Genomic DNA, 25,885 nt, shown 5'->3' with positions numbered 1-25,885 from the left:
ACACGTTGACGACGACTAGAGAGGAAGTCTGCCAGCCATGCGTGGAGATTTCCATGGATACCAAAGGAGGAGAGTTTTGTGAGCAGAGCGGGGTGCCAGACCGTATCGAAGGCACGTGATATGTCGAGGGAGACGGCTCTAATTTCCTGTTTGGCATTGAGGACCTCCATCCATTGTTGAGACAGCAGAAGCAGCATGTCCAGAGTAGAGTGACCTGGTCTGAAACCAAATTGATGATCAGAGATCAAGCCATTGGAGAAGAGGAAAGATTTCATATCCGAAGCAATGATGGATTCCATGACTTTGCTGATAATTGGGAGAAGGCTGATTGGTCTGTAGTTGCTAGGATCTGTTTTTGCACCTTTTTGTGCAAAGCGGTGATGTTGGCTGATTTCCAAGCAGATGGCAGTTGACCTTGAGCAAAAGAGAGGGTGAAGAGAACAGAGAGAGGGTGAGATAGAGCGGCAGAGCAGGATTTTAGGACCCGTGGGCTGATGCCGTCGGGTCCAGTTGCAGAATCAGTCGAGGGTTGACAGAAACTTTTCCACCTTGTCAGGAGGAAAGGACACGGAGTCCAGGAGCAGCTGGGTATGACTGGGTATGGTGGGTACAGAGAGGGATGGGTTTGGGACACAAGATTTAGAGGCAAACACAGAGTTGAGCCATTCAGCTTTTTCATGTGCGGAGTCAGCTGTGTAGTCGTTTGAGGTAAGGGAGGGGATGGAGGGGGAACAAACACCAGAAACGGATTTGACCAGACGCCACCAGGATTTGGAAGAGGGAGACAGATAAGAGAGTTCGGTCTTGAGAACGGAGAGATATTGTTTCCTGGCTCTCCTGAGGGTGGACACACATTTGTTTCGGGCTTTGTGAAAGGAAATGAGATTTCCTTCCGTTGGATTTGCTTTCCAGGAGACGAAGGCAAGTTGTTTCTGGGCAACAACAACAGATATTTGTAATATTTGTAATATTTGTGATATTTGTAATATTTGTGATATTTGTAATATTTGTGATATTTGAATATTTGTGATATTTGTGTTATTTGTGATATTTGTGATATTTGTAATATTTGTAATATTTGTAGTATTTGTAATATTTGTAATATTTGTAATATCTGTATTATTTGTAATATTTGTAATATTTGTAATATTTGTGATATTTGTAATATTTGTGTTATTTGTAATATTTGTGATATTTGTGATATTTGTGATTTTTTTTTTTTGATTTTTTTTTGTATACAAGATCGAGGCTCGTGAAAGAGCGAACATTAATCACACAGAAAGACAAACAGACACACAAAACAAATAACATCGGGAGCGGAAGACAAGATGGGGAGAGAGGGGGAAGGACACAAACACAACATTTGAGAGCAGGGACCGAGAGACATGGAGACATCGAGAGAACTGTGGGAGGGAGAGGGCTTTGGGGGGGAGGCATGAGAAGGGGGGGGGGGGGGTGGGAGAGGTATAAAACATATGGACACTGCCAAGACTTCCAGGAAAGAAGTTGGAATTTCAAACAAGGTGGATCTGGGGTGAATTAGTGGGGGTAGAAAAGATCAAGGTTTTGGATGGGGGAAGATAAGAGATGGTGGTGAACAGCTGTTTTGAAGACCTGGAGGGAGGAGTGTGATTGAAGTGAGTGTGGGAGTTTGTTCCAGAGGCGGGAGAAAAGAGGAATGAAAGAGTGAAGGTGAGCAGAGAGCCGAGATTTCGGCAGTTTAACCATCAGAGGGTGGCTGGCAGATCTTGTGCGACCTGTAGGAATATTTGGGGGACAGAGCACAGAGAGAGCTGGGGGAGCAAGGCCGGAGAGGAGTCGGTAGAAGACAGAAAGACCACCTACCTGCCTGCGGTGAGTGAGTGAAAGGCCCTCAGAGATAGCTTCATCGCGGGAGATTCCAATGATTCTGAAAGCTTTGGATTCAACAGCGTGAAGCCGAGCCAGGTGTGAGGCAGGAGCACCAGCCCATAGGGGAGAACAGTATTCCATTGAGCTGCGGATGAAAGCCTTGTATGTGGTGAGGAGCTCAGGTGTGCCTAGGAAGGACTTCGCACGACGGAGGATGCACAGTCGGCGACTGGCTTTGGAGGCCAGCTTGGAAATGTGGTTTTCCCAAGAAAGATCATGGCAGATGGTGAGACCCAAAAGCTTGAGCGACAGAACTTCTTGGAGAGGATTGTTGAGAAAGTAGATGGGAGGGTTGTCCAGTCGATCTTTTCGGAGAGACATAGTAAGAGTGTGAGATTTGTCAGGATTGAAAGACATGTTCCACATGTTTGACCAGTCTGTGATTTTGTCCAGGTCTTCAGAGAGTGAGGAGGCTGCAGACTGCCGATCTGAGGGAAGAGGAATGGAGCGGCAGAGAGTGGAGTCATCAGCAAAGAGATACAGAGGATTTTCCAGAGAGTCGGAGAGATCATTGATAAAGACCAGAAAAAGCACAGGGCCCAGCACACTGCCTTGGGGACATTGATATTTGTGATATTTGTAATATTTGTGATATTTGTAATATTTGTGATATTTGTGATATTTGTGATATTTGTAATATTTGTGATATTTGTAATATTTGTAATATTTTTAATATTTATGATATTTGTAATATTTGTGATATTTGTAATATTTGTGATATTTGTGATATTTGTGATATTTGTAATATTTGTAATATTTTTAATATTTGTGATATTTGTAATATTTGTGATATTTGTAATATTTGTGATATTTGTGATATTTGTAATATTTGTGATATTTGTAAAATTTGTGATATTTGTAATATTTGTAATATTTGTGATATATGTAATATTTGTAATATTTGTGATATATGTAATATTTGTAATATTTGTGATATTTGTAATATTTGTAATATTTGTGATATTTGTAATATTTGTGATATTTGTGATATTTTATTATTTTGTGATATTTGTAATATTTGTAATATTTGTGATATTTGTAATATTTGTGATATTTGTAATATTTGTGATATTTGTGATATTTGTATTATTTGTGATATTTGTAATATTTGTAATATTTGTGATATTTGTAATATTTGTAATATTTGTGATATTTGTGATATTTGTAATATTTGTAATATTTGTAATATTTGTGATATTTGTGATATTTGTGATATTTGTGATATTTGTATTATTTGTGATATTTGTGATATTTGTGATATTTGTAATATTTGTAATATTTGTGATATTTGTAATATTTGTGATATTTGTGATATTTGTATTATTTGTGATATTTGTGATATTTGTGATATTTGTAATATTTGTAATATTTGTGATATTTGTGATATTTGTAATATTTGTGATATTTGTGATATTTGTAATATTTGTGATATTTGTAATATTTGTGATATTTGTAATATTTGTGATATTTGTAATATTTGTAATATTTGTGATATATGTAATATTTGTAATATTTGTGATATTTGTAATATTTGTAATATTTGTGATATTTGTAATATTTGTAATATTTGTGATATTTGTAATATTTGTGATATTTGTAATATTTGTAATATTTGTGATATTTGTAATATTTGTGATATTTGTGAAATTTGTATTATTTGTGATATTTGTAATATTTGTAATATTTGTGATATTTGTTATATTTGTAATTTTGTGATATTTGTAATATTTGTAATTTTGTGATATTTGTAATATTTGTAATTTTGTGATATTTGTAATATTTGTGATATTTGTAATATTTGTGATATTTGTAATATTTGTGATATTTGTGATATTTGTAATATTTGTGATATTTGTAATATTTGTACATTGACGATAATTCAGCTGTGAAAGTATTTTTGTAATAAACCAATTATTGTATCGATTGATTTATTGGTAACCACAGAGACTCCGTTACACCTTGATGGGAATACCTCCACAGGTACCATTTTAAGTTGATGCGAGTACCTTCACAGTTGCCATTTCAAGATGATGCGACTACCTCTACAGGGGACATTTCAAGTTGATGTGAGTACCTCCACAGGCGCCATTTCAAGTTGATGTAAGTACCTCCACAGGTGCTATTTCACATTGAAGTGAGTACCTGTGCCGTTTTGAGTCGAAGCAAGTGTTTCGTCCGACAATATGGTTCTTCATTACGTCGTGGGACTTTAGAGCATATTGTATGGGGGACTGCAGGTGAGACAAATTGACGGAAGTGGGCAAGCATGGGATTATAAGTGGGCAGTGTGACGTTACAAATCAGGAGTTTGTAGCAGATAGGTGGCACAGTGATACCATCGTGTTTGTATAAACGAACCTGCTGTGTGAAGTCCAACCTGTGTGGTTTATTTTAACGATTTGATCATTAATGCAGGTACGTGTGATTACTGTGCAGATTCCTTTGGTCAGGTATCAATGGCGTCCATTAATTCCTCTTTGGGATGGAATGTTTGTTGTGGAGTTCACCAAGCCGAGGTTGGTTCCCATATCCATTTTGCTTGCCCCAAACCCCCGACATGTGTGTAAGACAAAATGAGTAAATAGATGGGCTCATTTACGGTAGCTCACACGTCATGGACCTTGCATGGACCTTGCATGGACCTTGCATGGACCTTGCATGGACCTTGCATGTGCCTTACATGTGCCTTGCATAGACCTTGCATGTGCCTTGCATGCACCTTGCATGTGCCTTGCATGTGCCTTGCTTGGACCTTGCATGTGCCTTGCATAGACCTTGCATGTGCCTTGCATAGACCTCGCATGTGCCTTGCACAGACCTCGCATGTGCCTTGCATGGACCTTGCATGTGCCTTGCATGCACCTTGCCTGTGCGTTGCATGTGCCTTGCAAGGACCTTGCATGTGCCTTGCAAGGACCTTGCATGTGCCTTGCATGGACCTTGCATGTGCCTTGCATGGACCTTACATGGACCATGCATGGACCTTGCATGGACCTTGCATGTGCCTTGCATGTGCCTTGCATAGACCTTGCATGTGCCTTGCATAGACCTTGCATGTGCCTTGCATAGACCTTGCATGTGCCTTGCATGGACCTTGTATGTGCCTTGAATGCACCTTGCATATGCCTTGCAAGGACCTTGCATGTGCCTTGCATGCACCTTGCATGTGCCTTGCATGTGCCTTGCATAGACCTTGCATGTGCCTTGCATAGACCTTGCATGTGCCTTGCATAGACCTTGCATGTGCCTTGCATGGACCTTGTATGTGCCTTGCATGCACCTTGCATATGCCTTGCAAGGACCTTGCATGTGCCTTGCATGGACCTTGTATGTGCCTTGCATGCACCTTGCATGTGCCTTGCATGTGCCTTGCATAGACCTTGCATGTGCCTTGCATGGACTTTGCATGTGCCTTACATGGACCTTGCATGTGCCTTGCATGTGCCTTGCATGGACCTTGCATGTGCCTTGCATGTGCCTTGCATGGACCTTGCATGTGCCTTGCATGCACCTTGCATGTGCCTTGCATGGACCTTGCATGTGCCTTGCGTGTGCCTTGCATGGACCTTGCATGTGCCTTGCATGGACCTTGCATGTGCCTTGCATAATGTTCACATGAATCCAAAAATCCCACATCTTCCCCTTTTCCTAACAGCTGAGTTGTCAATGAAAGTCTCCTGTGTATAATTGTTCCACTCTGTCATGAGTGTGGTTGTTTATTTGAGCTTGTGTATAGTTAAGAATACCACTACCATTGGCCCTGGGGTATTTTTCCCACACCCTTCATTTTTGTAAACCTGCTCATATCCTACCCAACCCGTTTTCACGCCCTTCGTACCTTGCATGTGCCTTGCATGATGTTCACATGAATCCAAAAATCCCACATCTTTCCGCTTTTCCTAACAGCTGAGTTGTCAATGAAAGTCTCCTGTGTATAATTGTTCCACTCTGTCATGAGTGTGGTTGTTTATTTGAGCTTGTGTATAGTTAAGAATACCACTACCATTGGCCCTGGGGTATTTTTCCCACACCCTTCATTTTTGTAAACCTCCTCATATCCTACCCAACCCGTTTTCACGCCCTTCGTACCTTGCATGTGCCTTGCATGGACCTTGCATGTGCCTTGCATGATGTTCACATGAATCCAAAAATCCCACATCTTTCCCCTTTTCCTAACAGCTGAGTTGTCAATGAAAGTCTCCTGTGTATAATTGTTCCACTCTGTCATGAGTGTGGTTTATTTGACCTTGTGTATAGTTAAGAATACCACTACCATGGGCCCTGGGATATTTTTCCCACACCCTTCATTTTTGTAAACCTGCTCATATCCTACCCAACCCGTTTTCACGCCCTTCGTACCATCTTATCCCATTCCCAGGAACTGTTCCTGCTTTGATTTGTTTGATTTTTCTGCGCAGGTGAGGACTGCTCGTCTGGGCTTGGAATACCGGTTTGAGCGAGGATCGCGTTGTTTCCCACCAAGGTACGTTCTGGGACCGCGAGTTCGCTAGAGGTAGGACCTTGGGTGTTTACATGCATGTGTGGGCTGCAGGACCGACGGTTTTGGGTAGGGTAGGGTTAGGATTCAGAGTATAGGACCGACGATTTTGGGTAGGGAAGGGTTTGGATTTAGAGTATAGGACTGACGGTTTTGGGTAGGGTAGGGTTAGGATTTAGAGTATAGGACTGACGGTTTTGGGTAGGGTAGGGTTAGGATTTAGAGTATAGGACTGACGGTTTTGGGTAGGGTAGGGTTAGGATTTAGAGTATAGGACTGACGGTTTTGGGTAGGGTAGGGTTAGGATTTAGAGTATAGGACTGACGGTTTTGGGTAGGGTAGGGTTAGGATTTAGAGTATAGGACTGACGGTTTTGGGTAGGGTAGGGTTAGGATTTAGAGTATAGGACTGACGGTTTTGGGTAGGGTAGGGTTAGGATTTAGAGTATAGGATGACCAATTTGAGCACAACCGACAGGAAACATCCAGAGCTGAGAGATCTATTGTAATTCCAAGGTTTCATGACGTGGGTGCAAAGGGAGAAGTTATTGCCATTTGTTTGTTTGTTGCCTTGTTATAGGATAAACAAATCATGTTACATTTTTGGGACTAGTCGTGACAAGTTGTGGGATTGTTGGGACAACTTGTGCCCGACTTCCCATTGTTTTCTCGACAGTGTCCAAGGGTGACGGAATGTCGGAATGTCGTACATTCATCGTGAACAGGACAGGGACAATATGAGACTTCACTGTTCATTTTAATGTAAATACCAATGACATGAGGAAGCGATGGACAAACGAACACAGTCGATGGGATTTAAACCTTGGTTACAAACATGGCCATGAGCGAGTACTAAATTCGAGCCAATTGGATGATGACTCTTCATGCAACACCCACTGTGGTTGTGCTTATGTACTAAATTCAAGATTATTGGATGATGACTCTTCATGCAACACCCACTGTGGTTGTGCTTATGTACTAAATTCTGGCTTATTGGATGATGGCTCTTGATGCAACACCCACTGTGGTTGTGCTTATGTACTAAATTCAAGCTTATTGGATGATGGCTCTTCATGCAACACCAACTGTGGTTGTGCTTATGTACTAAATTCAAGATTATTGGATGATGACTCTTCATGCAACACCCACTGTGGTTGTGCTTATGTACTAAATTCAAGCTTATTGGATGATGGCTCTTCATGCAACACCCACTGTGGTTGTGCTTATGTACTAAATTCAAGCTTATTGGATGATGCCTCTTCATGCAACACCAACTGTGGTTGTGCTTATGTACTAAATTCAAGATTATTGGATGATGGCTCTTCATGCAACACCAACTGTGGTTGTGCTTATGTACTAAATTCGAGCTTATTGGATGATGCCTCTTCATGCAACACCAACTGTGGTTGTGCTTATGTACTAAATTCGAGCCAATTGGATGATAACACTTCATGCAACACCCACTGTGGTTGTGCTTATGTACTAAATTCAAGATTATTGGATGATGGCTCTTCATGGAACACCCACTGTGGTTGTGCTTATGTACTAAATTCAAGCTTATTGGATGATGCCTCTTCATGCAACACCAACTGTGGTTGTGCTTATGTACTAAATTCAAGATTATTGGATGATGGCTCTTCATGCAACACCAACTGTGGTTGTGCTTATGTACTAAATTCGAGCTTATTGGATGATGCCTCTTCATGCAACACCAACTGTGGTTGTGCTTATGTACTAAATTCAAGCTTATTGGATGATGGCTCTTCATGGACCACCCTCTGTGGTTGTGCTTATGTACTAAATTCGAGCCAATTGGATGATGACTCTTCATGCAACACCCACTGTGGTTGTGCTTTTGTACTAAATTCAAGCTTATTGGATGATGGCTCTTCATGGACCACCCTCTGTGGTTGTGCTTATGTACTAAATTCGAGCCAATTGGATGATGACACTTCATGCAACACCCACTGTGGTTGTGCTTATGTACTAAATTCAAGCTTATGGGATGATGGCTCTTCATGGACCACCCTCTGTGGTTGTGCTCATGTACTAAATTCGAGCCAATTGGATGATGACACTTCATGCAACACCCACTGTGGTTGTGCTTATGTACTAAATTCAAGCTTATTGGATGATGGCTCTTCATGGACCACCCTCTGTGGTTGTGCTTTTGTACTAAATTCAAGCTTATTGGATGATGGCTCTTCATGGACCACCCTCTGTGGTTGTGCTTATGTACTAAATTCAAGATTATTGGATGATGGCTCTTCATGGAACACCCACTGTGGTTGTGCTTATGTCCTAAATTCAAGCTTATTGGATGATGGCTCTTCATGGACCACCCTCTGTGGTTGTGCTTATGTACTAAATTCAAGCTTATTGGATGATGGCTCTTCATGGAACACCCTCTGTGGTTGTGCTTATGTACTAAATTCGAGCTTATTGGATGATGGCTCTTCATGGAACACCCACTGTGGTTGTGCTTATGTACTAAATTCAAGATTATTGGATGATGGCTCTTCATGGAACACCCACTGTGGTTGTGCTTATGTACTAAATTCAAGCTTATTGGATGATGGCTCTTCATGGAACACCCTCTGTGGTTGTGCTTATGTACTAAATTCAAGCTTATTGGATGATGGCTCTTCATGGAACACCCTCTGTGGTTGTGCTTATGTTCTAAATTCAAGCTTATTGCATGAGACCTCTTCATGGAACACCCACTGTGGTTGTGCTTATGTCCTAAATTCTGGCTTATTGGATGATGGCTCTTCATGGAACACCCTCTGTGGTTGTGCTTATGTCCTAAATTCTGGCTTATTGGATGATGGCTCTTCATGGAACACCCTCTGTGGTTGTGCTTATGTCCTAAATTCTGGCTTATTGGATGATGGCTCTTCATGGAACACCCTCTGTGGTTGTGCTTATGTTCTAAATTCGAGCTTATTGGATGATGGCTCTTCATGGAACACCCTCTGTGGTTGTGCTTATGTACTAAATTCTGGCTTATTGGATGATGGCTCTTCATGCAACACCCACTGTGGTTGTGCTTATGTTCTAAATTCGAGCTTATTGGATGATGGCTCTTCATGGAACACCCTCTGTGGTTGTGCTTATGTACTAAATTCTGGCTTATTGGATGATGCCTCTTCATGGAACACCCACTGTGGTTGTGCTTATGTACTACATTCTGGCTTATTGGATGATGGCTCTTCATGGAACACCCTCTGTGGTTGTGCTTATGTTCTAAATTCGAGCTTATTGGATGATGGCTCTTCATGGAACACCCACTGTGGTTGTGCTTATGTACTAAATTCAAGCTTATTGGATGATGGCTCTTCATGGAACACCCTCTGTGGTTGTGCTTATGTTCTAAATTCAAGCTTATTGGATGATGGCTCTTCATGGAACACCCACTGTGGTTGTGCTTATGTACTAAATTCTGGCTTATTGGATGATGGCTCTTCATGGAACACCCTCTGTGGTTGTGCTTATGTTCTAAATTCGAACTTATTGGATGATGCCTCTTCATGGAACACCCACTGTGGTTGTGCTTATGTTCTAAATTCGAGCTTATTGGATGATGGCTCTTCATGGAACACCCTCTGTGGTTGTGCTTATGTACTAAATTCTGGCTTATTGGATGATGCCTCTTCATGGAACACCCACTGTGGTTGTGCTTATGTACTAAATTCTGGCTTATTGTATGATGGCTCTTCATGGAACACCCTCTGTGGTTGTGCTTATGTTCTAAATTCGAGCTTATTGGATGATGCCTCTTCATGGAACACCCACTGTGGTTGTGCTTATGTTCTAAATTGGAGCTTATTGGATGATGGCTCTTCATGGAACACCCTCTGTGGTTGTGCTTATGTTCTAAATTCAAGCTTATTGGATGATGGCTCTTCATGGAACACCCACTGTGGTTGTGCTTATGTTCTAAATTGGAGCTTATTGGATGATGGCTCTTCATGGAACACCCTCTGTGGTTGTGCTTATGTTCTAAATTCAAGCTTATTGGATGATGGCTCTTCATGGAACACCCACTGTGGTTGTGCTTATGTTCTAAATTCGAGCTTATTGGATGACGGCATTCATGGAACACCCACTGTGGTTGTGCTTATGTTCTAAATTCGAGCTTATTGGATGATGGCTCTTCATGGAACACCCACTGTGGTTGTGCTTATGTTCTAAATTCGAGCTTATTGGATGATGGCTCTTCATGCAACACCCACTGTGGTTGTGCTTATGTACTAAATTCGAGCTTATTGGATGATGGCTCTTCATGGAACATCCACTGTGGTTGTGCTTATGTACTAAATTCGAGCTTATTGGATGATGGCTCTTCATGCAACACCCACTGTGGTTGTGCTTATGTACTAAATTCGAGCTTATTGGATGATGGCTCTTCATGGAACACCCTCTGTGGTTGTGCTTATGTTCTAAATTCGAGCTTATTGGATGATGGCTCTTCATGCAACACCCACTGTGGTTGTGCTTATGTACTAAATTCGAGCTTATTGGATGATGCCTCTTCATGGAACACCCTCTGTGGTTGTGCTTATGTACTAAATTCAAGCTTATTGGATGGTGCCTCTTCATGGAACACCCACTGTGGTTGTGCTTATGTACTAAATTCAAGCTTATTGGATGGTGCCTCTTCATGGAACACCCACTGTGGTTGTGCTTATGTACTAAATTCAAGCTTATTGGATGGTGCCTCTTCATGGAACACCCACTGTGGTTGTGCTTATGTTCTAAATTGGAGCTTATTGGATGATGGCTCTTCATGGAACACCCACTGTGGTTGTGCTTATGTACTAAATTCAAGCTTATTGGATGATGGCTCTTCATGGAACACCCACTATGGTTGTGCTTATGTACTAAATTCGAGCTTATTGGATGATGCCTCTTCATGGAACACCCACTGTGGTTGTGCTTATGTACTAAATTCGAGCTTATTGGATGATGGCTCTTCATGGAACACCCACTGTGGTTGTGCTTATGTACTAAATTCGAGCTTATTGGATGATGCCTCTTCATGGAACACCCTCTGTGGTTGTGCTTATGTTCTAAATTCAAGCTTATTGGATGATGCCTCTTCATGCAACACCCACTGTGGTTGTGCTTATGTTCTAAATTCAAGCTTATTGGATGATGCCTCTTCATGCAACACCCACTGTGGTTGTGCTTATGTACTAAATTCAAGCTTATTGGATGATGACTCTTCATGCAACACCCACTGTGGTTGTGCTTATGTACTAAATTCAAGCTTATTGGATGGTGCCTCTTCATGCAACACCCACTGTGGTTGTGCTTATGTACTAAATTCAAGCTTATTGGATGATGGCTCTTCATGCAACACCCACTGTGGTTGTGCTTATGTACTAAATTCGAGCTTATTGGATGATGGCTCTTCATGGAACACCCTCTGTGGTTGTGCTTATGTACTAAATTCGAGCTTATTGGATGATGGCTCTTCATGGAACACCCTCTGTGGTTGTGCTTATGTACTAAATTCGAGCTTATTGGATGATGGCTCTTCATGGAACACCCTCTGCGGTTGTGCTTATGTACTAAATTCGAGCTTATTGGATGATGGCTCTTCATGGAACACCCTCTGTGGTTGTGCTTATGTTCTAAATTCGAGCTTATTGGATGATGGCTCTTCATGGAACACCCTCTGTGGTTGTGCTTATGTACTAAATTCTGGCTTATTGGTTGATGGCTCTTCATGGAACACCCACTGTGGTTGTGCTTATGTTCTAAATTCGAGCTTATTGGATGATGGCTCTTCATGGAACACCCTCTGTGGTTGTGCTTATGTACTAAATTCGAGCTTATTGGATGATGGCTCTTCATGGAACACCCTCTGTGGTTGTGCTTATGTACTAAATTCGAGCTTATTGGATGATGGCTCTTCATGGAACACCCTCTGTGGTTGTGCTTATGTACTAAATTCGAGCTTATTGGATGATGGCTCTTCATGGAACACCCTCTGTGGTTGTGCTTATGTACTAAATTCTGGCTTATTGGATGATGGCTCTTCATGGAACACCCACTGTGGTTGTGCTTATGTACTAAATTCGAGCTTATTGGATGATGGCTCTTCATGGAACACCCTCTGTGGTTGTGCTTATGTACTAAATTCTGGCTTATTGGATGATGGCTCCTCATGGAACACCCTCTGTGGTTTTGCTTATGTACTAAATTCGAGCTTATTGGATGATGGCTCTTCATGGAACAACCTCTGTGGTTGTGCTTATGTACTAAATTCGAGCTTATTGCATGATGGCTCTTCATGCAACACCCACTGTGGTTGTGCTTATGTACTAAATTCGAGCTTATTGGATGATGCCTCTTCATGGAACACCCTCTGTGGTTGTGCTTATGTACTAAATTCGAGCTTATTGGATGATGGCTCTTCATGCAAAACCCACTGTGGTTGTGCTTATGTACTAAATTCGAGCTTATTGCATGATGGCTCTTCATGCAACACCCACTGTGGTTGTGCTTATGTACTAAATTCGAGCTTATTGGATGATGCCTCTTCATGGAACACCCTCTGTGGTTGTGCTTATGTACTAAATTCGAGCTTATTGGATGATGGCTCTTCATGCAAAACCCACTGTGGTTGTGCTTATGTACTAAATTCGAGCTTATTGGATGATGCCTCTTCATGGAACACCCTCTGTGGTTGTGCTTATGTACTAAATTCGAGCTTATTGGATGATGCCTCTTCATGGAACACCCACTTTGGTTGTGCTTATGTACTAAATTCGAGCTTATTGGATGATGGCTCTTCATGGAACACCCTCTGTGGTTGTGCTTATGTACTAAATTCGAGCTTATTGGATGATGGCTCTTCATGGAACACCCTCTGTGGTTGTGCTTATGTACTCAATTCGAGCTTATTGGATGATGGCTCTTCATGGAACACCCTCTGTGGTTGTGCTTATGTACTCAATTCGAGCTTATTGGATGAGACCTCTTCATGGAACACCCTCTGTGGTTGTGCTTATGTACTAAATTCGAGCTTATTGGATGACGACTCTTCATGCAACACCCACTGTGGTTGTGCTTATGTACTAAATTCGAGCTTATTGGATGACGACTCTTCATGCAACACCCACTGTGGTTGTGCTTATGTACTAAATTCGAGCTTATTGGATGATGGCTCTTCATGGACCACCCTCTGTGGTTGTTCTTATGTACTAAATTCGAGCTTATTGGATGAGACCTCTTCATGGAACACCCACTGTGGTTGTGCTTATGTTCTAAATTCGAGCTTATTGGATGATGGCTCTTCATGCAACACCCACCGTGGTTGTGCTTATGTACTAAATTCGAGCCAATTGGATGATGGCTCTTCATGCAACACCCACTGTGGTTGTGCTTATGTACTAAATTCGAGCTTATTGGATGATGGCTCTTCATGGAACATCCACTGTGGTTGTGCTTATGTACTAAATTCTGGCTTATTGGATGATGGCTCTTCATGGAACACCCACTGTGGTTGTGCTTATGTACTAAATTCGAGCCAATTGGATGATGGCTCTTCATGCAACACCCACTGTGGTTGTGCTTATGTACTAAATTCGAGCTTATTGGATGAGACCAAGGCATCGCCTTTGTGGTTAAATCCTGAAGTCCTTACAAATCGGGAATAAAATACCTTTAATGGCGGATGATGATGTGCCGTTGAGTGAAGAGAAGCTCACGTTTCGGGCCTTACCTTTCGTCAGAGCAAATCAAAGGCTGAGGTGAGCAACGTGAGCCTCTCGTCACCATGGGGGATCCGCCGCCATTGAGGTATTTTATTACCTGTTTGTTTTGACTTGTTTTTCCGCGCACGCAGGTCGATGATTTCGTGTTCACCTTCTCTCTGAAGTCCTTATGCTCCCAAACACGAAGTTAACATCACCATGACACCTCAATCAGGTGACACTCCGTTGTTTGGAGCTTCTTCATGATGCGAATTATAAATGCTTTTCTTTTCATAAATATCCCTGTGTCGCTGCAGGTGAAGTGGTATCCCAATCAAGATGAGTTGGGGGATGCTCGAGGACCTGATGAAGGATGTCAATCATTACTCCACACCTGCAGGACGTATTTGGCTCTCTGTGCTTTTCCTCTTCCGCTTGATGGTGCTCATCGTATCTGCCGAGGAGGTATTGTGTGCAATGCACCACGAGGTCCACACACACCTTTTTCTCTTATGATACCTGTAGTGAAATTATACCAAGGTGAACCCAGGGATGCTCGCCACGAAAAAGGGGGGCCGTCTATAAGACCCGGGACACTCGGGGCGTGCGGACACTCCGGCGGGACTCACTGTGACATTATCCAGTAGTTGAATGGTATGTACGCCCCAAAGGCTGCGCTGCGCGAACCATTGTTATATCGAAGCTACCTTTGCTGTGCTTGAAATGCTCTGATTTAATGCCTATTGTTGCATGTATTGTTACAGGAGATATTATCGATCTAAATGATATTAAAGCCTACACTGAGGAAAGTCGTGTCTGCGCTTGATTTTCACGACATTTAATATCATTTATTTCGCCATGGCTGACCACAAGATGATCGTGGTTCCGATTCTCGGTGCCGACCCTCTGGCTGAAGGATCTGCATCGGAGTTTGCTCACTGGCTCAACACGCTGCAGAACTACTTCGCTGCTCACGAGACGGAGCCAACCGCTGAGATACGGCTGTCCGTCTTACAGTCCAAGGTCCATCACACTGTGTACAAGACCATTTCTCGATTTGTGACGTATGATACGGCCCTGGCCGAGCTGAAGCGCCTTTACATAAAGAAACGGAGCGCTGTGCACGGCCGGCATCAACTCTCTCAGCGACGGCAGCAACCGTCTGAATCGATCGATCGCTATGCGCAGGAGTTGCGCTATTTATTGGCAGATTGTGTGCAGGACGTCCGGACTCATGAGCAAGTTCAAGACGATTTGCTCCGAGATGCATTCATATCCGGAATTAGTTCTGGAGTCTTGCGGCTGCGTCTCTTGGAGGTCGCGGAGCTGACATTTACAGAGGCACTACGGCTGGCGCGCGTTTATGCAGATGCTCGACAACAATTGACCGCCTATGATAACCCACGAGTCGTGGCGGGGACCTCGCAACTCGCGCGACCCGAGAGGGCCATCGCCGAGGATACGGAGGAGGACCCAACCACCACGACGGCCGAGTCCCTGGGTGCTCCGGAAGCGGACTCCGCATCCGGCCTCACTGCAGCTGCCGCTGCCCGGCCACGGCTTGCCCGGTATGCAAAATGTTATTTTTGTGGCAATCGGCAGCATCCCCGGACTGAATGCCCGGCCCGAGAGGCGACCTGTCACCTCTGCTCCACTAAAGGCCATTTTGCAAAAGTCTGCAGAAAGGCCGCCCGGGGCACGCATTCCCGAGCGACCTTGAATGTGCTCATCGCTGAACCAATGGATCGAGCACCGGACGGGGCGCCTTGCACAGCTTTGATGAGCCGCTCTCCTCCTCGCGGGCCTCTGGCTTCTCGCCCGACCTTGGTGAGATACGTCGGGCCGCCGAAACAAATGGCGCAAACGCGACCGGTCACAAAGCATCTAACCTTGACTGGCTTGCAAACGCCTCCTTCAAACAAGCGACATGCGCCCACTTTGGAATTGCCTCTCGAGGTGCGGCAAACGCAGCACGTGACTCGAGCGCCATCTGATGACAGCTTTTGCGAATTACATGCTTCCCTTCTGGCATGTCCAGCTGCTGATGGCAGAATTCTTTCTCACGTGGCTCGAGCGCCATCTGGCGGTAGCTCTTGCGAATTACATGCACCCGCTTTGGCATATGACTCTGCAGATGGCAGAATTCTTTCTCACGTGGCTCGAGCGCCATCTGGCGGTAGCTCTTGCGAATTACATGCACCCGCTTTGGCATATGACTCTGCAGATGGCAGTGAACTTTCTCCCGTGGCTCGAGCGCCGTCTGGAGGCTTCTCTCACGACTACTCCACACCCACTCTGGCAAATGAAACTACCGAAGAGCCAACTGACTTCAATGCTCCTGCTGAGGCCCGAAGGATTGCAGCCGGCGTGGGATCCACCCGCGAGGCGCGATCTTCTCGCCCGGCCGGAACTATACCTGCCGGGTCTGCCGGCCTAGCGCAGGCCTTCATTCCGCTCACGGTCGCGGGCGTTGTTGCGCAAGCTTTAATTGATACGGGATCCACGGATAGTTTTATTGATCAGCGTCTCGTGCGACAACATGGGTGGCCGGTTCTCGGGACGACCCGCCGGATCTTCATGGCATCTCAGGGACTTCGGTTGAGCACAAAAGGGGCGTGTCGATTGAAACTTGTGATAAATGGACGCACGTTCCCGGACGTGTATCTCATGGTATTACCGGCCTTATGCGCTGACGTTCTGTTAGGACTTGATTTCCTTAAGCGGCATGGTCGTTTAGAGATGGACTTCGGAGGGCCGGACACGCTCGCTGTGTGTGCCCTCGCTCAAATGGACATGGAGCCACTCTCACTGTTCCCCAACCTGACCACTGATTGTACCCCTGTGGCCATCAAATCGCGGCGCTACTCTCGCGCGGACGCGCAATTCATTGCGGAAGAAACGGCCCTGCTCTTGAAGGACGGTATCATAGAACACAGTAGGTCTCCGTGGAGGGCCCAAGTCTTAGTGGTGCGGAGTGAGGCTCACCGCAGGCGAATGGTAATCGACTATTCGCAAACGATTAATCGCTTTACACAGCTGGATGCCTACCCATTACCGGGGATGGACGCCCTGGTACGCCAGGTGGCCCTGTATTCCGTTTATAGCACTCTCGATCTACGTAGTGCGTATCATCAAGTCCCCATCTCTAGGGCTGATCGCGTCTTTACGGCCTTTGAATCGGGTCAGCGGTTGTACCAGTTCACGAGACTTCCTTTTGGGGTAACGAACGGCGTCGCTTGTTTTCAGAGAGCTATGGATGACCTCGTTGCGAAGGAGCATTTGACGGATGTCTTTGTCTATCTGGACAATCTTACGGTGTGTGGGTACGACCAGGCGCATCACGACGCTAATCTAAAACGCTTCCTCGAGGTTGCGTGGAAATATCGCTTAACCATGAATGAGGCGAAGTGTCAATACTCTCTACGCACGGTAGACCTTCTGGGGTACACCGTGACCCATGGCTCCGTCTCTCCAGATAAGGAGCGTCTGCGCCCTTTGCTCGATATGGCTCCGCCTAGCGATCGGGCTTCGCTGAAACGCGCTCTAGGGCTGTTCGCCCACTACTCGAAGTGGGTGCAAAATTTCTCTGCTAAGCTCCGCCCCCTCGTGGCCTGCGACACTTTCCCCATGGGCCCGGCCGCCCTGGCGGCCTTCGAGGGCCTTAAAGTCGACATTGCTGGCGCCGCTGTCGCAACGATTGACGAGAGTGCCTCTTTCGTTTTGGAGAGTGATGCCTCGGACCATGCGATAGCGGCGACCCTCTCCCAAGGAGGCCGCCCTGTGGCTTTCTTCTCGCGGACTCTCACCTCCGCCGAGCGGAGGCATTCGTAAGTCGAAAAGGAAGCGTACGCGATCGTCGAATCTATTCGGCGATGGCGGCCGTATCTGCTTGGGCGGAGTTTCCAAATTATCACGGACCAACAGAGTGTTGCGTTTATGTACGACACCTTACATGCTCAGCGCATTAAGAATGAGAAAATCACCCGCTGGCGTATCGAACTCGCCGACTTCTGCTACACCATCAAATACCGCCCGGGGAAGGATAACCTGGTCGCTGACGCCTTATCGAGGCCGGCCACTTGCGCGGGGGTCGTAACTTTGGAGGGGCTGCGCACTTTGCACAGCACTATGTGTCATCCCGGGGTGACGCGCTTCGCGCATTTTGTGCGCGCGGGCAATCTGCCGTACTCGATGGAGGACATCCGCCGCATCTGCCGTGATTGCGCGGTCTGTGCGGAACTCAAACCGCGTTTTTATAGCCCTCCCCTGGGGACACTCGTTAGGGCTACTAGACCGTGGGAGCGCTTGGCGATGGACTTCAAAGGGCCGCTGCCAATGTCGAGCAACTCTCGCTATCTGCTCACTATCGTCGATGAGTATTCCCGATTCCCCTTTGCTTACACGTGCGGGGATATGTCGGCTGCCACGGTTATTCGGTGCCTTCAGAATTTGTTTTCTATGTTCGGTTATCCGGCCTACGTGCATACCGATCGGGGTGCGGTGTTCCTGTCCCAGGAAGTGAGGGGCTACTTGCTCCAAAATAATGTCGCTTCGAGCTACACCACCCCGTACCGGCCCCAAGCTAACGGACAGATCGAACGCTTTAATGGGATTATATGGCGGGCCGTCATGCTAAGCCTTCGGACCCTCGGCCGAGGCCTCGATAAATGGGCGTGGTCGCTGCCTGCCGCTCTAAACTCGATCCGGGCTCTCCTATGTACTGCCACCAACCAGACTCCTCACGAACGACTGTTCCACCACCCTAGAAGCTCCGGCAGTATCCAGTCTTTACCCAGCTGGCTCGCTGAACCGGGGCCCGCCTATCTCAAACGAGCGGTTCGCACTAGCAAGTACGACCCCCTTGTTGACAAGGTGCAGGTCCTCCAGGCTAATCCCGAGCATGCCCGCGTGTTAACGGCGGATGGCCGCGAGTCTACTGTCTCCGTTCGCCATCTCGCCCCATGTGGGGACGACGACAGGGATATCGACGAACCCGTCTACGAGTCTATGGACTCTATCGAAGCTTCCCCTATGGAACTACCACTGTTACTCCCGTCGTCCCCCGCTCCCGTGCCCGAAGGCGCAGGGGCGCCCCCTCCGACTCCGACCTCCGGCGGCTATTCCGACGCGGGGGACTCCGGGCTTGGGGACGCCGTGCCCGGTAGATTCCGAACACGAACTGGCAGGGAGGTTCGCCAGCCCGACCGCTACGGGTGGACTGACTGACGTGGATTGACGTGACCCTTTCATTTATTGCTGATGCTTGCCTGCGAACTGCCGAGCGGTAGTCTTGTTTTAACGACGGGGAGAATGTAGTGAAATTATACCAAGGTGAACCCAGGGATGCTCGCCACGAAAAAGGGGGGCCGTCTATAAGACCCGGGACACTCGGGGCGTGCGGACACTCCGGCGGGACTCACTGTGACATTATCCAGTAGTTGAATGGTATGTACGCCCCAAAGGCTGCGCTGCGCGAACCATTGTTATATCGAAGCTACCTTTGCTGTGCTTGAAATGCTCTGATTTAATGCCTATTGTTGCATGTATTGTTACAGGAGATATTATCGATCTAAATGATATTAAAGCCTACACTGAGGAAAGTCGTGTCTGCGCTTGATTTTCACGACAATACCTGTCCCGTCTGTCATACAGATTGCTTTAGGACTGCTCAAGGAATGATTAATTTCACTCTTGGGAGATATTTCAAGCCACTAACAATTGGATAATGTGATCTGCGACAGATCTATATTGTTTGTCAGGATTCATCTACTCTGGTACCACACGTATCGATTCTAAACGAGGATCACGATCAAGCGAAATAGATAGAGGAGTGAGTGAAGGACTAGAAAACATACTAAATACATAAGAGGAATGAGTGAAGGACGAGAAAACATACTAAATACATAAGAGGAATGAGTGAAGGGGTAGAAAACATACTAAATACATAAGAGGAATGAGTGAAGGAGTATAAAACATACTAAATACATAAGAGGAATGAGTGATGGAGTATAAAACATACTAAATACATAAGAGGAATGAGTGAAGGAGTATAAAACATACTAAATAGATAGAGGAATGAGTGAAGGACTAGAAAACATACTAAATACATAAGAGGAATGAGTGAAGGGGTAGAAAACATACTAAATACATAGGAGGAATGAGTGAAGATGTAGAAAGCATACTAAATAGATAGAGGAATGAGTGAAGGGGTAGAAAACATACTAAATAGATAGAGGAATGAGTGAAGGGGTAGAAAACATACTAAATACATAAGAGGCATGAGTGAAGAGGTAGAAAACATACTAAATACATAAGAGGAATGAGTGAAGGGGTAGAAAACATACTAAATACATAGGAGGAATGAGTGAAGAGGTAGAAAGCATACTAAATAGATAGAGGAATGAGTGAAGGGGTAGAAAACATACTAAATAGATATAGGAATGAGTGAAGGGGTAGAAAACATACTAAATACATAAGAGGCATGAGTGAAGAGGTAGAAAACATACTAAATACATAAGAGGCATGAGTGAAGAGGTAGAAAACATACTAAATACATAAGAGGAATGAGTGAAGGAGTATAAAACATACTAAATACATAGGAGGAATGAGTGAAGGACTAGAAAACATACTAAATACATAAGAGGAATGAGTGAAGGGGTAGTAAACATACTAAATAGATAGAGGAATGAGTGAAGGGGTAGAAAACATACTAAATACATAAGAGGAATGAGTGAAGGGGTAGAAAACATACTAAATACATAGGAGGAATGAGTGAAGAGGTAGAAAACATACTAAATACATAAGAGGCATGAGTGAAGAGGTAGAAAACATACTAAATACATAAGAGGAATGAGTGAAGGGGTAGAAAACATACTAAATACATAGGAGGAATGAGTGAAGAGGTAGAAAACATACTAAATACATAAGAGGAATGAGTGAAGGGGTAGAAAACATACTAAATACATAGGAGGAATGAGTGAAGGGGTAGAAAACATACTAAATACATAGGAGGAATGAGTGAAGAGGTAGAAAACATACTAAATACATAAGAGGAATGAGTGAAGGGGTAGAAAACATACTAAATAGATAAGAGGAATGAAATAAACGAGTAGAAAACGTAATAAATAGATAGAGGAATGAGTGAAGGGGTAGTAAACACACTAAATATATATGTGGAATGAGTGAAGGAATATAATACACACTAAATAGATATGTGGAATGAGTGAAGGAATATAATACACACTAAATAAATATATGGACATTGACTCTGAGATGATGATCAGAGGGTTATATTCAGATTGAAAGATGAAAGAACAAGAAGAAAAAGACATAAAATGTCATAGCCCCCGCCGTGGTTTTAGTAATTTTACTGTACGTAGTTAAAGGCCATCTTTGGTCGGATGACAAAATAAAATCTTCTGCATATATGTCTTCTGCAAATATATAACAAAATCTTCTGTATCCTCATGTGTTGTCTTTGTGCCAAGTTTGAACAAAATCGGGGACACGTGTAACAAAATGGTCGCCAGTCGGCCATCTTCGATCTGATCTCGAAAACAAAAGACGAGAACATGTAACCCATCATTCGTTGTCTGTTTCGCCAAATTTGAACAAGACCGGTAAATGCATGTCTGAGAAATGCTTGAGGACGTGGTCAATATCGGGTTTTTTTTTTACAACTAAAATGGCCGCCAGTCGGCCATCTTTAATTGCATCGCGAAACAAAATGATGTGCGTTTGTACACCGTCATGTATTGTCTTTGTGCCAATTATGAACAAAATCGGTCTATACATCTCCGACATATGGTTGCGGACATGCGGACGCACGGACGGACGAGACAAATCCATAAGCCACCGTTTGGGACTAAGTCCAATGGGGGCTAATAATAGGCAAAAGTTGTGTGAAGACTCACCAGAGCCAATAGAATGTAGGCAAGCAGCAGATCCAGATCACATGTGTCACAGCAAGAGATGCTGATGATTCACCAAGGCTTTTCTTCCACAGCATCAACAAACACCGACACCTATCCAGGACTCCAGTTGAATTGTCCATAGCACTGCACACAGAAACCTTATACACCAACCAGGAGCTATTGAGGAGCATTATGGGAAACGGTGTCCCATTGGAAAATTCTAATGGGTATGCAACTTGTCTCCAGAAATTAATGATTAGACGTGACCAAAGCTGATGGCATCCTTTTTATTAAACATAGAATATGATGAAATGATTCTTCATGGTTTTCCCGCAGACACAGAATATGGCATTAAAGACTTGGTCCATTAAGGAATTGGAGATATTAACGCATTGCTCTTTGTGAATTCATAAGGAAATGAGTAACAATGCATTATCATTTCTGTGTTGGTTGTGCAGGTGTGGTCAGATGAGCAGAATGAGTTTGAGTGCAACACGGAACAGCCTGGATGTGAATCCATTTGCTACAACTATTTCTTCCCATTGTCACATGTCCGCTTCTGGGCATTACAGGTACTTTTAATCGCCAACCTATACACAACCTAACTACCTTAGTCAAAAAATATGGAAAAACAGGGAAAAAAAAGATTTTAAAAACATGCCGAAATATATCTTCCCCTATTTTTCTGCATATGGAAAATGTATTTTAAATAGTGAGCTTTTGAACAAAAAATAGGAGAAATATACATTTTAAATAGTGAGTTTTTGAACAAAAAATAGGAGAAATATACATTTTAAACAGGCAGTTTTTGAAAAAAAAATAGGAGAAATATACATTTTAAATAGGCAGTTTTTGAAAAAAAAATTGGAGAAACATACATTTTAAATAGGCAGTTTTTGAACAAAAAGTAGGAGAAATATACATTTTAAATAGGCAGTTTTTGAACAAAAAATAGGAGAAATATACATTTTAAATAGGCAGTTTTTGAACAAAAAATAGGAGAAATATATATTTTAAACAGGCAGTTTTTGAACAAAAAATAGGAGGAACATACATTTTAAATAGGCAGTTTTTGAACAAAAAATAGGAGAAATATACAATTTAAATAGGCAGTTTTTGAACTAAAAATAGGAGGAATATACATTTTAAACAGGCAGTTTTTGAACAAAAAATAGGAGGAACATACATTTTAAATAGGCAGTTTTTGAACAAAAAATAGGAGAAATATACAATTTAAATAGGCAGTTTTTGAACAAAAAATAGGAGGAATATACATTTTCAATAGGCAGTTTTTGAACAAAAAATTGGAGAAATATACATTTTAAATAGGCAGTTTTTGAACAAAAAATTGGAGAAATATACATTTTAAATAGCCAGTTTTTGTACAAAAAAAGGAGGAATATACATTTTAAATAGGCAGTTTTTGAACAAAAAATAGGAGAAATATACATTTTAATTAGGCAGTTTTTGAACAAAAAATAGGAGAAATATACATTTTAAATAGGCAGTTTTTGAACAAAAAATAGGAGGAATATACATTTTAAATAGGCAGTTTTGGAACAAAAAATAGGAGGAATATACATTTTAAACAGGCAGTTTTTGAACAAAAAATAGGAGAAATATACATTTTAAATAGCCAGTTTTTGAACAAAAAATAGGAGAAATATACATTTTAAAAAGCCAGTTTTTGAACAAAAAATAGGAGAAATATACATTTGAAATAGCCAGTTTTTGAAAAAAAAATAAGAGAAATATACATTTTAAATAGCCAGTTTTTGAACAAAAAATAGGAGAAATATAATATTTAAATAGGCAGTTTTTGAAAAAAAAATTGGAGAAATATACATTTTAAATAGGCAGTTTTTGAACAAAAAATAGGAGAAATATGCATTTTAAATAGGCAGTTTTTGAACAAAAAATAGGAGAAATATACATTTTAAATAGGCAGTTTTTGAACAAAAAATAGGAGAAATATACCTTTTAAACAGGCAGTTTTTGAAAAAAAAATAGGAGAAATATACATTTTAAATAGCCAGTTTTTGAACAAAAAGTCGGAGAAATATACATTTTAAATAGGCAGTTTTTGAACAAAAAATAGGAGAAATATACATTTTAAATAGGCAGTTTTTGAACAAAAAATAGGAGAAATATACATTTTAAACAGGCAGTTTTTGAACAAAAAATAGGAGGAACATACATTTTAAATAGGCAGTTTTTGAACAAAAAATAGGAGAAATATACAATTTAAATAGGCAGTTTTTGAACAAAAAATAGGAGGAATATACATTTTAAACAGACAGTTTTTGAACAAAAAATAGGAGGAACATACATTTTAAATAGGCAGTTTTTGAACAAAAAATAGGAGAAATATACAATTTAAATAGGCAGTTTTTGAACAAAAAATAGGAGGAATATACATTTTCAAAAGGCAGTTTTTGAACAAAAAATTGGAGAAATATACATTTTAAATAGCCAGTTTTTGTACAAAAAAAGGACGAATATACATTTTAAATAGGCAGTTTTTGAACAAAAAATAGGAGAAATATACATTTTAATTAGGCAGTTTTTGAACAAAAAATAGGAGAAATATACATTTTAAATAGGCAGTTTTTGAACAAAAAATAGGAGAAATATACATTTTAAATAGGCAGTTTTTGAACAAAAAATAGGAGGAATATACATTTTAAATAGGCAGTTTTGGAACAAAAAATAGGAGGAATATACATTTTAAACAGGCAGTTTTTGAACAAAAAATAGGAGAAATATACATTTTAAAAAGGCAGTTTTTGAACAAAAAATAGGAGAAATATACATTTTAAATAGCCAGTTTTTGAACAAAAAATAGGAGAAATATACATTTGAAATAGCCAGTTTTTGAAAAAAAAATAAGAGAAATATACATTTTAAATAGCCAGTTTTTGAACAAAAAATAGGAGAAATATACAATTTAAATAGGCAGTTTTTGAAAAAAAAATTGGAGAAATATACATTTTAAATAGGCAGTTTTTGAACAAAAAATAGGAGAAATATGCATTTTAAATAGGCAGTTTTTGAGAAAAAAATAGGAGAAATATATATTTCTTAAATAGCCAGTTTTTGAACAAAAAATAGGAGAAATATACAATTTAAATAGGCAGTTTTTGAACAAAAAATAGGAGGAATATACATTTTAAATAGGCAGTTTCTGAACAAAAAATAGGAGAAATATACATTTTAAATAGCCAGTTTTTGTACAAAAAAATAGGAGAAATATACATTTTAATTAGGCAGTTTTTGAACAAAAAATAGGAGAAATATACATTTTAAATAGGCAGTTTTTGAACAAAAAATAGGAGGAATATACATTTTAAATAAGCAGTTTTTGAACAAAAAATAGGAGAAATATACATTTTAAATAGGCAGTTTTTGCACAAAAAATAGGAGAAATATACATTTTAAATAAGCAGTTTTTGAACAAAAAATAGGAGAAATATACATTTTAAATAGGAAGTTTTTGAACAAAAAATAGGAGAAATATACAATTTAAATAGGCAGTTTTTGAACAAAAATTAGGAGGAATATACATTTTAAATAGGCAGTTTTGGAACAAAAAATAGGAGAAATATACATTTTAAATAGGCAGTTTTTGAACAAAAAATAGGAGAAATATACATTTTAAATAGCCAGTTTTTGAACAAAAAATAGGAAAAATATACAATTTAAATAGGCCGTTTTTGAACAAAAAATAGGAGAAATATACATTTTAAATAGGCAGTTTTTGAACAAAAAATAGGAGAAATATACATTTTAAATAGCCAGTTTTTGAAAAAAAATAGGAGAAATATACATTTTAAATAGCCAGTTTTTGAACCAAAAATA

General features: G+C 41.9%; 1 protein-coding gene across 2 annotated transcripts in view; it reads left to right on the top strand.

The window, feature by feature from the left end:
- The first annotated feature begins 6,269 nt into the window (after positions 1-6,269).
- Positions 6,270-25,885, top strand: part of LOC137427240 (gap junction beta-2 protein-like) — a 57,872-nt gene continuing 38,256 nt past the window's right edge. Inside the window, exons 1-3 of one of the 2 annotated variants that reach the window (XM_068116574.2) lie at positions 6,270-6,394; positions 14,432-14,579; positions 22,486-22,599. In XM_068116574.2, the coding sequence (XP_067972675.1) occupies positions 14,454-14,579; positions 22,486-22,599 (240 nt within the window). In that variant the 5' untranslated portion in view covers positions 6,270-6,394; positions 14,432-14,453. Of the gene's footprint in view, positions 6,425-14,431; positions 14,580-22,485; positions 22,600-25,885 lie in introns of both variants that reach the window. The other variant, XM_068116575.2, reaches the window with a different exon arrangement.

Source organism: Myxine glutinosa, chromosome 5 (genome assembly GCF_964187855.1).
Source record: "Myxine glutinosa chromosome 5, kmMyxGlut1.1, whole genome shotgun sequence".
NCBI classification, from domain to species: domain Eukaryota; kingdom Metazoa; phylum Chordata; class Myxini; order Myxiniformes; family Myxinidae; genus Myxine; species Myxine glutinosa.
Note: the sequence above shows the minus strand (reverse complement) of the source record. Positions and strands in the feature narration are given on the sequence as shown.